The sequence below is a fragment of the Osmerus mordax genome, chromosome 3 (assembly GCF_038355195.1).
Source record: "Osmerus mordax isolate fOsmMor3 chromosome 3, fOsmMor3.pri, whole genome shotgun sequence".
Classification (NCBI taxonomy): Eukaryota; Metazoa; Chordata; class Actinopteri; order Osmeriformes; family Osmeridae; genus Osmerus; species Osmerus mordax.
This window is the reverse complement of record NC_090052.1, coordinates 3,478,103-3,495,069: the sequence shown is the minus strand read 5'-3', so window position 1 is coordinate 3,495,069 and position 16,967 is coordinate 3,478,103. Positions and strand designations below refer to the sequence as shown.

The following is a 16,967-nucleotide window of genomic DNA, read 5'->3' as shown; positions in this document are numbered from 1 at the left end:
GGGTCAAAAAGACAGCACATGAAGGAAGAAATGAAATATAGACGTGCATGTATAAGCAGCTGCATGGAAAGGTGAACCCAGATAACTGGTCAAACTTAAAGGGACATTTCACTAAAAAAGAAAAATGGCAAAACAATTTCCATCAATGCACCATGCATATGATGGAAAGATATTTGTTGGTTTGAAATATTTTGTAGAATTGTGCCCTATAATATATACTAATGATTTACTGACCCTTTTATAACAGTTCCCTAACCATTTTTAATTAGTTCATAAATGGCTAATAAAGGATTTTCATCTTTAATTGTAAGTGTTACCAGACCATATTATTATTATAACTCCCTCTGTCCTATATAGAGAGGAATTCAGCTGTAAATTTCATGTTTAGAATCCTAAAAAAGAAGGAACTGGGGATAATGAGTGAGAACGAGAGGCTAAAAGCGAAGAGAACAGAAATGTCTTACTGGGGCGTGACACGGAAGGAAGGGAGAGAGAGAGAGAAAGAGAGAAAGATTGAGAGGGCATTATTTTTAGATGAGTAGACTGCTGCAGTTAGTGTGTGTGTGTGTGTGTGTGTGTGTGTGTGTGTGTGTGTGTGTGTGTGTGTGTGTGTGTGTGTGTGTGTGTGTGTGTGTGTGTGTGTGTGTGTGTGTGTGTGTGTGTGTTAGTGGCCACAACAATCCGTGTGGGGATTTGGGTTTGGATAAATGCCTCCACAACAGACGAGGTAGGGTACACAATTCCCTACATTGCTCTGCTTATATCAATGCACTCAGTGCCCCTTTCATGAAAGAAACGTGTGAGTCTGTATTTGGGTAGTTGTGTGTGTGTGTGTATGTGTGAGTGTGTGTTTGTACATGTCTGTGTACATGAAGACCACACTCAATTAAAAAAATTATGAAAGCAGTGTACGTGTGTTTGTTCGTTTGTGTACATTAAGACCATACTTTATTTCAGGTGTTTGCCCTCTCCCATGTGTGTGTGTGTGTGTGTGTGTGTGTGTGTGTGTGTGTGTGTGTGTCTGTCTGTCTGTCTGTGAAGCAGGGAGCACATAGACCTGGCTTTGAAGCCATGTGTTTTTGATAAGTGGGACTCTTTGTGCTGTGTGTGTTTGTGTGCGTGTGTGTGTATTTCTCAGTCTGCTGACAAGGTGGACTGCAGTGAGTGTTGGCAGTGTGGAGTAGACTGTGTTGTCCTTGGCACCAGGGAGGGGCAGGGGGGCACAGTGGCATGAGGAGCCAAGACGACTGAAGGGAAAAAACGTTGGAGATGGGAGAGACGGAGAAACGTAGACGGAGTCTGAAGTAGGAGCGTAGAACGGCCCAAGACACACACACACATTGATTGACCACACTGTAATGCAATAGACTGTTCAATTAACTCCAACCTTGAATGAACCCTTCTGCTAATGGCTTATAAATGCCTAGCATGGACACAAACACGAAGTATACACACTCTGGCAATCTCATCAAAGACCAGATGTTTGGCCAGGAAAGCCAAATTCCAGATGAGACATAAACATTGACACACAAATGTACACGAAGGCCGGCAATCAACCAAGCTTTCACAGATTTAAAACCCTATTTTTCTGAAGGAAATTTGGTAGTCAGAACCAAATTACTGTGTAATGAGCATGTTAAATAAAGAATTGATTCACATCTTAATGATTTCCTGGAAAAAGAAATGATCAGTTGATTTACATTTTTATTCACGTAGATTAGGTTTTTAGGCTTTGCAGAACCAGAAAGTAACAGACTATCAGACTACAGTGGAAACCAAACCCAGAAGTACATGGGGAATATTATATGCAAAATGCATACGGTTCAAATCAGTGTGTGATGCATCTCAGAGAGAATAGCTAACTCAAGATCTGTTTCCAAATCCGACATGATTCAGCAAAGGTCTGATAATTGGACTTTGAGAGAGGACTTGGGTGAACTTCAAAGAAAAGAAAAGCAGGGAGTAGGAAAAACATAGAGGGAATGGGAGAGAGAGGGAGAGAGACAGAGAGAGAAAGAGAGAGGGAGAGGGAGAGAGACAGAGAGAGAAAGAGAGAGGGAGAGGGAGAGAGAAAGAGAGAGGGAGAGAGACAGAGTGAGAAAGAGAGAGGGAGAGAGACAGAGAGAGAAAAAGAGAAACAGAGAGAAAGAAAGAGAGGAAGAGAGGGAAAAAGAGAGAGAGAGAGAGTGAGAGCAAGGAACAGAGGAGAGAGATGTTTGTATTTGTAGATGTTTGTCTTTCGCGATCTCCCCTCTCGTTGACAGTTGTGGGTGAGGTGTTGTTGCTAAGTTGTGGTGTGAGAACAGACACACTGTTCTGTCAGAGCCAGAGGTGAGGTGAAGGGCTAATACTGTGAAAGAATGTGAATTTGGTGAGAAACACTGCAATGTGGTTTAGCACAAGTACATATGAATAGAAGAGAAAATATAAGATTGTATTCATCCTGCTGTATCCACGTGTATGCTATCGTTAGATATGTACAGCTGTATTGTATTGTGTTTGAAGTATTAAAGAACATTCCACAAAATAGTCAACGTCACAATGCCTGGGATGCAAATATCTCCTCTCTCTTTTTGACGTTTTCACTGGTGCTCTACATGCTGTTGATTTTAAAGCTTTAAATGACTGAGACTTGAGGAAGGGCCTGATCTCTCATGCTCCATGGTAATTTTGAACTAGAGAGTCGAGGAGTTAAGGCCCAGAGCATGCAGCCCTTTAGTAGGATTGAATGTGGTTGAGTTGGGGTTTTGGAACCCAAGAACGGAAGAGGACGAGTCAACATATTGTCGTGTTGGGGTTTTGGTCAGCCATGGTCATAATTGGACAACTGGTGTGTTTTGGTGCTGTTCCAACGGTTCCCTCAGGAAGAGGAGCTTCACAAGAAGCAGAGGCAGGGACAGAGGCAGGGACCGAGTCAGAGACAAGGACAGGGACAGGGTCAGAGTCAGGGACAGAGGCAGGGACCGAGTCAGAGACAAGGACAGGGTCAGGGACAGGGTCAGAGTCAGGGACAGAGGCAGGGACCGAGTCAGAGACAAGGACAGGGTCAGAGTCAGGGACAGGGTCAGAGTCAGGGACAGAGGCAGGGACCGAGTCAGAGACAAGGACAGGGTCAGAGTCAGGGACAGGGTCAGAGTTAGGGACAGAGGCAGGGACCGAGTCAGAGACAAGGACAGGGTCAGAGTCAGGGACAGGGTCAGAGTCAGAGACAAGGACAGGGTCAGAGTCAGGGACAGGGTCAGAGTCAGGGACAGAGGCAGGGACCGAGTCAGAGACAAGGACAGGGTCAGAGTCAGGGACAGGGTCAGAGTCAGGGACAGAGACAGGGACGAGTCAGAGACAAGGACAGGGTCAGAGTCAGGGACAGGGACAGGGACAGGGTCAGAGTCAGGGACAGGGACAGAAACAGACAGAGACAGGGACAGACAGGGAAATATAGTGCAATATAGTGACGAACCAGGTATTGAGTAATGTCTGTTGCCATACAGTCTCGTCAGCCTCGTTAGGTCACCCGGTGGCAAACATATTGATGGGAGTGACAGAATTACATCATACCCATCACTTCAGTTTCACCTCAAAATAAAGTCAACGGCTAAATGTGACCACTGTCCTAATAGCCTCAACATAAGTGAATCATGGCAACTACTATTATGAAAATATTCCGTAAAAATAGCTGGGAAAAACACCAGTCCTGGCCAACATGGGACCAAGCACTGCTTCTGGCTGTCCTGAAGCTGCTGTTACCAAAGGTATGTCTGTGGCTTCTCTCCTCAACCCTCTGGGAGGCCCACAGTGTGCCCTGAAGTCAACCTGATACCTTTATAAACTGGATCTGAGGGAGGGCCCAACCATTCGGATGTTGTTGTGAGCGTTATTTGCACCAGCGACAAATGCGTGGTCAGCTGTAAAAGTTGGATGGCGATTTTTACAATCCCTTTCTCCACCGACTGCTTCTCTCTCTAGCTTTCTCTCTGTCTCTCTTACTCCAACATGAATCCACTTTTTATATCGTGCTCCTTTATTGCACTTTATTAGTCAGTTTTACCATTCTACCCCCTAAATTCTCCTCTGCATTCATCACTCTCTCTCTCTCTCTCTCTCTCTCTCTCTCTCTATGTCTCTCTCTCTCTCTCTCTCTATGTCTCTATGTCTCTCTCCTCTCTTCAGCATCCCACATTTACTTTCCCTCCTACTGTCTATAGACATGCAGGTTAAGTGTATTAGTCACAACCCATTCTTTCATGGCTTCTTTCCTCTCTTCCTGTTTTGAAATTCTGTTTTAATTTTTCATTGAACATTTGTATCTCAAAAATACAAACCAAAACCCCAAGCTATAATCAGAACATTTCTCTCATGAAAATATTTATAATGGGTACAAATGGATGAGAATGGAGCAAACAACTTTCACCAGAAATAGAAAGAGCGAGAGAGAGGGGGGGTGAGTGCAAGAAGGAGTTGTACATGACCTGAAAGATGAACGGAACATCGAGGAGAGAGAAAAAATACACAATAAAGAGAGAGGGAGAGAGAGAGAGGCTGAAAAGATGGACACTTTGGTCAACATTTCCATGCTCTCACTTTCTCCATGTTTAGTAGCCTGGTGTCTCCCTTCTCCTCTCTGCTTCTCTATCTCTGTATGTCCCAGTTTTGCGAACGGGGAAATCCTTAATTACACAAGACTCCATTTAGTCACCATAAACTACTTAAATACAGGCAGGCATATGTTAACATCTCCGTTGTTGCATTATAATTTCCCCTGTCTTTCTTTCAACCACTTCTTCCTGTTGATGTTTAGTCTAGAAAACAGAATAGTTAATATCTACTTTATAGACCCCACCTCGTTTGGAGAGACTTTGCGCGTGAGCGGGGGCGCTGGAACACTAACTGACCACATCACTAATCCAGTCTCCCCGTGCCAACCGCCAGAGTGGAGACAGTTTGACAACATGTGCGCCATTTCTTTTCCCACTTCGCTCTTTTCTCTTTTAAAGACATATTCCTTCTCTCCGTCAATGAACCCCTTTTTCTTTTCAGACGAGTTGCTTAGTCGAGCAAGGGGCTATCTACGTACAGACCCTTCAAGGTGTTTATCTGTCTGGCGCTTTGCGGCGCTTGACTTATTCCCGGTCTGTTTACCTTTGGCCAGCTCTGGTTTCACACAGTTAAGCCTATTCCACGACAAAATACAATTTGAACGAGGTCTGAGGCAGCGAACGTTCCTAAAACGAACCTCGTAACATAACGATAAATTAGAGCAGGTAGACTAGGTCTAATCAAACAGGTTATTGTTCGCAATTGGTCTGACCAAATGTAGACTACTGTTGAAAAAAGGCCTTCATAACAGTTGATTGCGCCGAATGGCCCTCCAGTCCCCTAAGATTTACAGTAGTAAGAGTGCTGGATATGTAGGCTACTAGCTATATTTTATTTGTTGAAACAAATAACTAGAAACAAATTACTATCATTTTCGGGGACAACGTAGCCTAATGTAGCTAATGCGTAACTCGTAGTCTGCGCTTCAGTTGTCTTCAAAATGCAAGGCTAGCAGTCTACAGGTACAGGATCCCAGCGGAAGGTTTCTGCGTGCACCACCTGTGGAGTCAGCTGGTCATGTGGAGTTTATATGTTACTCTCTCTCCCTCCATAACAGGCTGCCATGTTGGCAAAAAGCAGTGAATATTTTCATCTACCTGTCATCCATTAGGTAGACCTCCTGTCTCTCCCTCTACACCTCCATCCTTCCATCCACCTCATCCCTCTCTCTTTCTCTCTCACTCTCCTTCTTCTTCTCTGTTTACTAAGTCTGTTTTTCTGCATTCCTCCACACATCGCCTTCATCTGTTTCTCAGTGAGTGTGTTTATAGAAGAGAGAGGTAGAGAGTGAGCTAATAGTTTGGTCTGATTGGAAGGGTGGAAAGGGCTGATAGAGGAAGGGAGGAGAGAGAGAGAAAGAGAGAGAGAGTGGGGGGGGAACGGATGAGTGGGTGGGTGGGTGGGGGACGTAGGTATAAAAGCCTAAACAGAATTAAGACATGAGACACTGAGAGTAAAAGAGTGTCAGAGAGACTGAGATATTTACCAGGACACATATCACCTATTCTCCTCAGGTAAGTTCTACATGTCTGTGTGACTGATGCATATGTGTGGATTATGGATAATAATAATGTATGTGATACTGTTGACTGGGTTTAAAACAATACCCACACTAGACTAATACTGTATACATTGTAATAACATCTACTTGTAGGACAGAATATTCCGTTTATAAAACAATCTATAACCAACACATAATCGACAGTAGATAGCAGAAGTTGGTGGTAAAAATGCATGAGCAATGGGCGAAATCGACTCTGCAAGTTTCCTACTTCACATTCAGTGTGATTATTAGGAGTTATTTGTATGCTATGGGGCTGGGTGTTAGTGTGTGTGTGTGCATTGGTTGTGTGTGTGTTGCAGACATATTAACTAAGGTTTTTTTTTTCCAATGAGGTGGGTATATTCTGACAGGGGGGAGGGGTGGTAAAATCTGCAGCAGACAGCACCTCTGCAACACACACACAAAAAGACACACACACATGCAGAGACAGACAGATGCATACACACAGACAGACAAACATACACATCCCCCAATCCATGTACATACAAACATACACAGGCTCCTAGCTGTCTGGTCTTAAGAGTGGTACTGTCCCCTCTCCATACTGTGTGTGCTAGCTAGAGCCAACCATAGCTAGGGGCTGACATGTGTTGTTGACTGTTGTGCGAGTCCTAGCACGATACCAGAACCTTCCAAATCCTACAAACACCAGATGAGGGCGAAGTCTTTTGCCATGACGGATCGTGTGTGTGTGCTTTGGATGACGTGTGTTTGCAAACGTTTGGGGTCTTGAGTACATCTGGGTGGCTGGCTGTTTGTCTAGGTGTGAAACATCTGTTGAGAGGACTCAACGATGTGTGTGTGTGTGTGTGTGTGTGCGCGTTTCTTTGCATGCGTCCATGTGCCAGTCTGCGAATCTGTGCATGCATCTCTCTCCCTCCCTCTCTTTTTGCATCTCTCCTCCCTCTCACCTCTGCCCAGGAACCTCACACACACGGCCCATTCCACACTGTCCAGATATGTCAGTCTGAGGATATGTTTATCACATCAAACCGACCCCTTCAGCCCAGTTCTTCCAAAATACGTCTGGCTTTGTCATTTGGTTTGTTTGCCCTCGCCTCCACAGCCACAGCGCTGCCGGTGTAGATACGTATCTGGGTGTTGACACAGCGAAGTCGTGTGTGGACAGTAGATACTGTATGTGTCTGGGTTCACATGTTTGGCTTACGCCGGCCCACAGACTCATTTAGAAACCAGGCTAACAGTTCCCTCATTCTAACTGAAATCACAAGCCATTTCACCTTCCTTCTTTCCTGATTTCCTCTCTATCTCTCTCCCCTCTCTATCTCGCTCCCCTCTCTTCCTGTCTCGCTGTATTTTTACCTCTCTGCACTTTTCTATTTTCTGTGTTATCTGTCGTGCTCTTTCTGTTTCGTGAAGGTGTGGAGAGGGCACATAATGAGACCTGTCTTGTTGTTTTGTATCCTGACAGACAGACAGACAGACAGACAGACAGACAGACAGACGGGATGAGGACCCTTCTGGAGTGTGTGGCTCTCTGCGCCCTAGTATCCCTCTGTGTCTGCCATGGTTAGTCTCTACACTTCCCTCTCTCCTCTCTCTCTCTCTCTCTCTCTCTCTCTCTCTCTCTCTCTCTCTCTCTCTCTCTCTCTCTCTCTCTCTCTCTCTCTCTCTCTCTCTCTCTCTCTCTCACACACACACACACTGTCTCACTCTCTCTCTCTCTCTCTCTCTCACACACACACTCTGTCTCACTCTCGCTCTGTGTCTTACTCACTCTGTTCTGTCTCTCTCTCTAATCTGTTTAATTCATTCATTCATTTTAACATGTTGGCTGTTGGGTGGGAGGTTTCTTCCACTCCTGTACCTTAAAGTGACAGTGGCAGGCATTCTGATTAACTTTCCCCTCATGTTTTTCCAATAGATTCACAGGAAAGCACAGAATCCTTTGAAGGTGATTCAAACCCACTTTTTTATTTTAATCGGAAAAACATGCATGACTCCCTATAGCTAATCTAACCCCACTTTAGCCTTACTTTACTATAGCAATGAAATACTCTCACATAATAATACATAATCAATATGCTGTCATGAGAAGGTTTTGAACCAGTTGTGCTGGAGTATGTTCATGTTGTGGACAGTGGTCTAATAATGGCTGCTTCTATCTTGCACGCCGGTTCCAGATGTGTTTGTGAGTCCATCGCGGGCCAATACCTTCATCAATCAACAGAGACCACAGAGGGTGAACACGTACAACAGCCCTGCCCGAGGCACCTCCTACAACAACTACAACTACATGAGGTAACACACACACACTAGTATGCCACACACACACGAGTGTGCCACACACACACACTAGTATGCCACACACACACGAGTGTGCCACACACACACACACTAGTATGCCACACACACACGAGTGTGCCACACACACACTAGTGTGCCACACACACACCAACTAGTGTGCCACACACACACGAGTGTGCCACACACACACTAGTGTGCCACACACACACCAACTAGTGTGCCACACACACACGAGTGTGCCACACACACACTAGTGTGCCACACACACAAGCGTGCCATACACATACAAAGTGCACGCACACAGGATCATGAGCAAACACACACAGAAGGATAAGGATGGGCACAAACACTCACACTACATTGCAACATACCAGCTTGACCATTATACAGCTACCACCTTTGTCATTAAGGGCAATAAAAAGACTGCCTCTAGCTAGATGCACACCTGTTTCTGGTAAACACCACAGAGGAAGAAAATAGTAATGAAATGCAAGTTTAGAACCCAATGTGCCTTTCTCTTTCTGTCCACCACTGCCGTCTGGCCGACAATACCGAGGGATCCTGTCACGGACCTGCAGACTCGCTTACAGTTTTTCCCTCCAAAACCGTTGGGCTTCTGAGCCAACATAGTTGTTGCTTTCCATGTTACAGGTTGATGAAATAAGAATGTCTTTGTCCAGAATGAACTTGTGTTGTACTGAGCACACGACATTTGACTTTGACCTACCTCCACCAATGAAGGTTTAGCAAGAAGCCAGCGAAAAGACTTGACACTCTCTCTCCTTTCTCTTTGCTCTGTCTCTCTCGCTCTCTCCCTCTCTCTTTCTCTCCCTCCATCTCTCTCTCTCTCTGTCTCTCTCTCTCCTTTCTCTCCAGGACGGTCAAGTCCCCAGCAGAGAGGCGCTCTGAGATCTGTGAGGACTACGTACCTTGCAGATTCTTCGCCCATAGCTATGGTTACCAGCTGGCCTACCAGAGATACTTTGGAGGCCGGGACCCAGTCAGTCGTCGGTTCTAAGCCCCTGAGTCTGTTTACTGTCTGTGTTAGAACCGCTTTGACTTGAGGCTCATTTAACACACACTGATAGAGAATAGCACTAGCTATTCTCATATTCATATACAAGCATGACACAACACAGCACATCATATACGATAGCATAGATCATGTAACACACACATCATGTATACTGTATATAAGGATTCATGTACATTCAAATCTGTTGTATTAAAATGGTAGCGTTACAATTCATGTCACAATTCCACTTCTAGATACCGTAGATAGATAAAGATGGATATTATGATGGTTAGTAGATATTATAATGCACACATGGGAACCTGCTCTTTCTACAACGTTAAGATACAGACGTTTTCCACTGTCATTATCACTCCGTTGCACCATTAAGAAGCTGTAAGGGATTCGTATGAATGAAACCCTAGAATTGCACATGGTTTATGTCTCGATCCAAGTCTCTTTCTCCGTCTGTGTCTTATGTTTCTTTTTGTCTGAATAATTCAAATGTACTTTTGGTAGAATTCAAATGTAACTTTGGTAGAATCAACATGTTCTTTTCGAAGAATTAAACTGGTTTGTTTTTGGAACCGTTTATTTGCTTGATCTCTCTGTTCCACACATTGCGTCTGAGGTGCTAGGAGTCCAGCTCCTTCGGTTGCTCAGGTAACCAGTGTGGTCCCCTCAAGGAGAATATGGGGCTTACGTGAAATTGCCCATCATCGTATCGCCGTCACAAGCCATTGAAGTCCATTACCCAAAGTACAGTATGTTGGCAATGGAGAGATCCATGAGGTAGGATTTTCTGAGGACAAGGAGCTTGGCAAATGTGTTTAAAAAGTGAATCTGCCCAATCTAAATATGTGTCTATGTGGGTCCATGCATAAAATGACAGACTGACAGAGAGGACAGTGCAGTACAGTCTGGTTTGTATACACATGGCACCAACCCATCCAAGAGATCGTATGGATGGATGTTTTTCAAATGTTGCCACAAGACAAAGAATGTCTGTAATGAAGGCTGTCTGTACTGGGCTGTAACGCTGAGGCTTGCGCCTGGACAGGACATGACACGGGGGCCGACCCAGACGGGGAAATTACATCCCAGAGAGCCAAGGGCACGGTGGTGTCTGACGAACCCTGTACAGTCTTGGAAACTCATAGAGGGAAAGATGGAGAGACAGAGAGGAGAGAGAGAGAGAGTGTGGTAGAGAGAGTGTGTGACAGAGAGAGAGAGAGAGAGAGAGAGAGAGAGAGAGAGAGAGAGAGAGAGAGAGAGAGAGAGAGAGAGGAGAGAGTGTGGTAGAGAGAGTGTGTGACAGAGAGAGAGAGAGAGAGAGAGAGAGAGAGAGAGAGAGAGAGAGAGAGAGAGAGAGAGAGGAGAGAGTGTGTGAGAGAGAGAGAGAGAGAGAGAGAGAGAGAGAGAGAGAGAGAGAGAGAGAGAGAGAGAGAGAGAGAGAGAGAGAGAGAGAGAGAGGAGAGAGAGAGAGAGAGAGAGAGAGAGAGAGAGAGAGAGAGAGAGAATGGTGACCTCTTGAAATAACTTAACTAACAGTATCGATGACCCCTTGACAAGACTAGTTGAACTCTTACTCTTACATTGCCATACTCCTTAATGACCGAACAATATAGTAGGAATTATTAGTCCATTAGTTGATATGGGTTAGTGGAGACAATTGGGCTACACATTCCCTTATTATATTCATCCCGTAGTTAAGACGGGTCTGAACCATCTGGGTATACCAGACAAAACATGTATGTTAAACTAAAAATACGAACCACAGTGGCTTTAAGACTTTGTTTAGCTGGTCTTCTGTTTCTGCTCCTATAGGAAATCAATGCGGTCTATCATAAAAGAGAATAAACCTGTGATTAAAAGTGTGTGCCACTGCGAGGGACAGCGGTTTCTCTTATAAGTCAATTAGTATGCTCTGGTTCTCTCTCAACTCGTAATTTGAGGCTTCAGCAGGGGTGTTGCGTGGGAGTTCTGTGGACGTCTGACCTCTAGAGGTTGTGTGGCGGTACTGCACTTACAGAAAACCTCTATATCTCATTTCTAACAAATGCTAGACTTTTTCTTAGTCTCGCATTTATGTAGATAATATATATATATATATATATATATATATATATATATATTTTTTTTTTTTAAGAAATCTGATTTGGTTTCTAAATAATCAACAGATGTTTTGCTCAACACTATGTGAGGTGTGCACCAAAAGCTGACTGGAAAGAGGTGGTAGGTTATTTTAGCATTTTTTGGGGGGGGGATGTCCTCAATGATAGATGCACTGTACAGAAATGACAAACATATGTGCAGAGTAAAGCTTGTGTGTAACACTTGTTTGTTATGTGAGAGAATTCCCACGTGTGTGTCTCATTCTCTCTCCATCCATTCCCACTTTGTATGATTCTGTGTGAGTGAGTTTATGTGGGTGTGTGTGTGTGTGTGTATTCTGCATGTTTGTGTGTTCTGTTTATATGTGTGTACATTTATTGTTGCTCTGATGGGTGTATGACATATGATTCCCTGACCAATCAAATACTCAAACCAAAAAGAGGGCCAGAACTGCAATATAAACCCAGTGTTTATGTAGATGTGCGAGAGAGAATCAGAAGTCTCAGGCCATACTTGATCATCGTCCACGTCTTGAAGCAGAAGCAGGGAGAAAGATGAAGACTTTGTCCATCCTCGTCCTGTGTGTCTTGGCCTCTGTGTGTCTGTACGCAGGTAGGAGCACGGTCATGAAGGTTTTTATCTACAGCTGGAATGCATCTAGAGTCAATTTACAAAATGTGTTCAGAAGTTTCTTACAAAAACATTACAAATATTGCATCTAAAATGTACCATCAAGAGGACCCAGAATGTAAAAGGAAATGTAGGAGGCTGAATGTGAACTAAATGTTTAGAAAATAGGCATTAAATATACAATTATACAAGATAGGTAATAAATATCCAACACCAACGGAACTGGAATTCCAAATATATTTTAATGTAGCTAGAAGCTGAAATTAACCACAGTGAATGTATGTTTTCCTGTCTCTTTAGAAGCTTCAACCTCTGCTGCCTCAGATTCTGATTCTCCTGCAGGTGAGGACAAGTGCAGACTCTCTGTGTCTCGTACTTTTAGACATTGTTGCCGTGTCACCTGCGTTTACCTCCCAGACAGCTGTCACACCAGCGAGTCAATATAAGGATAAGGCTTCATGTAGTCATAATACCTAATGCGTGTGTTTAAATGCTGCAAGGATTTCATACGAATGATTTCATACGAGCTATTAGCATATGTTCATGTTCAAATCATGACTTGTCGCGTTTTAGGATCACATGGTTGCGTTGGTGGTGTTACTCGTATGTGTGCGTGTGTGTGTAGGTGTGTTTGTGGAGAAGGACCAGGCATCCACTGTGGTGAGGCAGAAGAGAGCTGGTACTGCCCCTGGAGACCTGACTTTGACTCAGCTGGAAAGGTAGCTGTGGTGCACTCCGGCATGCTAACTGGAGTTTAACAGATACATTTTAGATTGAAGATATATTTTGTGTATAGACATTTTTTACATGTTTTTTCGCTGTACCTTCGAAGATAGCCTCTAAGATTAACACCTGGTCTTCCTCCTCCTCTTGTCTTCTCCTTTTACACCATGCTCACATCTCCTCCCTCTCTACGCCTAATTTACTCCTTCCTTTTCTACTTTTCTCCCTGGTCTCCTCCACCTCTTTTTCTCTTGCTCCTTGCACTGTGTTACCCTGCCTCCTCTTCCTTTCCCCCTCTCGTCACCTCCTCTCCTCTTCTACCCTGCCTCCTCTTCCTTTCCCCCTCTCGTCACCTCCTCTTCTCTTCTACCCTGCCTCCTCTTCCTTTCCCCCTCTCGTCACCTCCTCTCCTCTTCTACCCTGCCTCCTCTTCCTTTCCCCCTCTCGTCACCTCCTCTCCTCTTCTACCCTGCCTCCTCTTCCTTTCCCCCTCTCGTCACCTCCTCTCCTCTTCTACCCTGCCTCCTCTTCCTTTCCCCCTCTCGTCACCTCCTCTCCTCTTCTACCCTGCCTCCTCTTCCTTTCCCCCTCTCGTCACCTCCTCTCCTCTTCTACCCTGCCTCCTCTTCCTTTCCCCCTCTCGTCACCTCCTCTCCTCTTCTACCCTGCCTCCTCTTCCTTTCCCCCTCTCGTCACCTCCTCTCCTCTTCTACCCTGCCTCCTCTTCCTTTCCCCCTCTCGACACCTCCTCTCCTCTTCTACCCTGCCTCCTCTTCCTTTCCCCCTCTCGTCACCTCCTCTCCTCTTCTACCCTGCCTCCTCTTCCTTTCCCCCTCTCGTCACCTCCTCTCCTCTTCTACCCTGCCTCCTCTTCCTTTCCCCCTCTCGTCACCTCCTCTCCTCTTCTACCCTGCCTCCTCTTCCTTTCCCCCTCTCGTCACCTCCTCTCCTCTTCTACCCTGCCTCCTCTTCCTTTCCCCCTCTCGACACCTCCTCTCCTCTTCTACCCTGCCTCCTCTTCCTTTCCCCCTCTCGTCACCTCCTCTCCTCTTCTACCCTGCCTCTTCTTCCTTTCCCCCTCTCGTCACCTCCTCTCCTCTTCTACCCTGCCTCCTCTTCCTTTCCCCCTCTCGTCACCTCCTCTCCTCTTCTACCCTGCCTCCTCTTCCTTTCCCCCTCTCGTCACCTCCTCTCCTCTTCTAACCTGCCTCCCAGCCTGAGAGAGGTGTGTGAGCTCAACGAGGCCTGTGACGACATGATGGACACCAATGGAATCATCGCTGCCTATACTGCCTACTATGGACCAATCCCCTACTAGACCACACACCATCATGTTTTAGTTGTACAATTTACCAATGCTTTCCCACCACCATTTATGGGAGATTTAGAGCCTGAGTAAATCAACATGAACAAAGTCATATTTGAGGTTAGGAAAGCAGAGAGAGAGAAAAGGTTAAGGAATGGGAGGGGGGGAGTATAATCAGATGGGTAGTTACTGCTTCTGCAAACATAGAAAAGTAGGTTGTTCAACTAAGCCTTGATCATCTTTTCTGTTTCTATTCAAATAAATAAAGATATCAAATACATATTAGTTATCTTCAATTGTCTGTGTTTCATTTAACACTGCTTCATTCTGTAGATAAGTTACAAGACCTAAGAGATGTAATTCATTCAAGATAATGGAGTCATGCTATAGGAGAAATATGATTGTGAGGTCCAGACTGCATGTTGAACAGGTAGCAAGCCAAGGTCCAATTTCACACAATTGAAAACATTAGAGGATACGTGGCAATGCGAAAATGTCACTGAAAATATGTGTAGCCTACCTTTTAGCTAAAAGACAAAAATAAAATACTAGGCCTAAGCGTGCAGTCACAACTGTGTGACCAACCTTTAATGAATAAACCCAAAGAACATCAATATATCACAGGGAACTGAACCCATGTATGGCTAAATTCAACACTTGAACATATAGCCCATATCTGCGTCCTGGGTTTCAATGGACACATTGAACAGCCTAATAAGGGTTGCCACCTCCAATGTGATTAAATAAGGGACACCTTAGCAGTGGCCCCCATGTAGGCGGAAAATAATTAAGCGGGGGTCTGGGGGTCGTCCCCCATGAGATTTTGAGTGTTAAATACTTAATTTCCTGCATTCTGGTGATTTTTTTTTTTTTTTTACCAATTTGTGCTTTTAATGCAAGCCAATCTCAACATAAGAGTAAAGCAGAGCTGTATCAATGATATTAAAGATGCCCCAAAGCAAAACCTTTTTTTTTTTTACATTTATGTGCCATAAAATGTTTGATCTTGGCTAAACATAACTAAACTGGCATCTGTACAACGTTTTTTCAATCCTATATTGAATTTGGAAGTCTGCTGTTAAACAAAATAAGAGTCACAGCAAAGTATTTTTTTAATTTAAAAACAATCACCGTAGGGACTTTAAGGATCAGATCCTGGACAAAATGTTTGGTCTGTCGAAATTAACTATTTGGTGTATTTGGAAGAAGCAAGAAACCATTGATAAACGCAAAAATAGCAAATTACCTGGTAGACCAACAAAGACCACTATGGTGCATATTTAAACAATAGGCCTACATTTATTGGTGAAATAAAATTTACATTTATTTAGTTTCGTGAAACTCTTGGTTTTATTATTTCTCATGTAGGCCTAATTCCAAGCATGTGAAAATGTAACGTAAGCATTAGAGTAGGGTGAGCACAAAAATACAGGACATATTGCGTCCTGTATTGACTCAGTAAGGGACGGTGAATTTTATTGTTCAATACGGGACAGTCCTAGCCTGATGTTGTCATACTCATAATTCTTGTCAGAATATGAGTCTGATACCGCTCCGTTGGGCTGTGAGTATGGGGCGTGTTTCAACCGAACCCGGAATAAAATGTCTCTTCACTTAATTGGATAGACCTACAACCAATCAGAGCAACGTAGTATGTTGTTTGTTGAAAACGAATTTCAACCCAAGCGCTCTTTGGTGATGTGGTTGATTACGTTACTGTTGATCATCTGTCCATCATCGTATAAAGCCCGCCCTGACAATTTGATTGGTCCAAACAGCTCTTGTTCGGACATAGTTTTTCCCCAACCGAGCGACCCCAGACCTAGCCTGGTCCTAACCAGACTCTCGTACATTTCATTTGTACAGAGAGTCTGGCCTCGCTCCATTGACAAGCGTGTAGGCGGGTACTCTGTTGAAGTTTAAAACAATTGGATTTGCCCAGAACCACTCTGATCTGCCATAACCAATCGCTAGCGTTCGCCTGAGCCAATTCCTTCACCACTACTGTAACAGAGCTAGCTGCCATAGCTGGAAAATCAAACTGTTCCCGAACCCCGTGGGGAGGAGGGCCACAACATCATGGCCACCAACAAAACTCAGCAAAACTTGTTCTTGCTCCGGCTTTATTTTATAGATATTCGGCAGTGTTGCCACAACAGACCGAATGGCTTCGCTCGCATCTTTCTCCGCTGCCATTACGGAACTACAACACAAACTAGCGCACGACATCAACGTCATCGTTGTCAGCCACTCCCTCTGTTCGCTGATTTGCCGGTAGAAAATCTACCGGAGACATCTGACTTACGTACCTCATGGCCAGACCTAGTACAGAAGCAAAATCTAAATTGAGCGGAAGTACGTAGGAGGGCAGAGGCAGGCTACCCCAGACCCAACTTCCCGACCAAATTTTTTTGTGGGCGGGTTAAGTTTGGCTGGCACCCAGGCTAGGACGGTCCCGTTATTTTACCAACAGGTGGCAGTGTTAGCTTACAAGGATGAGGCCTACTGACACTGTTTATAGGCTATACAGTATGTTGAGAGACTTCTTCAATAAAATATTGACAATATCCATTTGATGTCAAAGTTCTACATGAACCTAGGTTTTTGATTCCATAGTAATATTATGCAGGACCACGTATGCTCAATAGCAGTCCATTTATGGTGTTATTGGCTATGTGGATGAGCTTTATCTGCAAGCAAGTCATTCAGGTGTAAAGGGCCAAATGATTTGCATGCACTGACTGAGTTAGGGAGGT

General features: G+C 44.5%; 2 protein-coding genes across 4 annotated transcripts; both read left to right on the top strand.

Annotated features, from left to right (window-relative positions):
- Positions 1-6,040: 6,040 nt before the first annotated feature.
- Positions 6,041-10,029, top strand: mgp (matrix Gla protein). Of its 3 annotated transcripts, none has more exons than XM_067233186.1 (5): positions 6,041-6,107; positions 7,590-7,687; positions 8,043-8,072; positions 8,302-8,419; positions 9,302-10,029. In XM_067233186.1, exons 2-5 carry the CDS (start codon positions 7,627-7,629, stop codon positions 9,441-9,443), a joined length of 351 nt encoding a protein of 116 aa, XP_067089287.1. In that variant the 5' UTR covers positions 6,041-6,107; positions 7,590-7,626; the 3' UTR covers positions 9,444-10,029. The 3 variants fall into 3 exon arrangements, with proteins under 3 accessions (XP_067089287.1, XP_067089288.1, XP_067089286.1); XM_067233187.1 differs by having other exon boundaries at positions 6,049-6,107; positions 7,610-7,687; XM_067233185.1 differs by having other exon boundaries at positions 6,055-6,107; positions 7,606-7,687.
- A 2,021-nt stretch (positions 10,030-12,050) lies between these two features.
- bglap (bone gamma-carboxyglutamate (gla) protein) lies at positions 12,051-14,491 on the top strand. Its single transcript, XM_067233287.1, has 4 exons — positions 12,051-12,164; positions 12,483-12,524; positions 12,808-12,901; positions 14,121-14,491. Exons 1-4 carry the CDS (start codon positions 12,107-12,109, stop codon positions 14,221-14,223), a joined length of 297 nt encoding a protein of 98 aa, XP_067089388.1. The 5' UTR covers positions 12,051-12,106; the 3' UTR covers positions 14,224-14,491.
- The last annotated feature ends 2,476 nt before the right edge of the window (positions 14,492-16,967 follow it).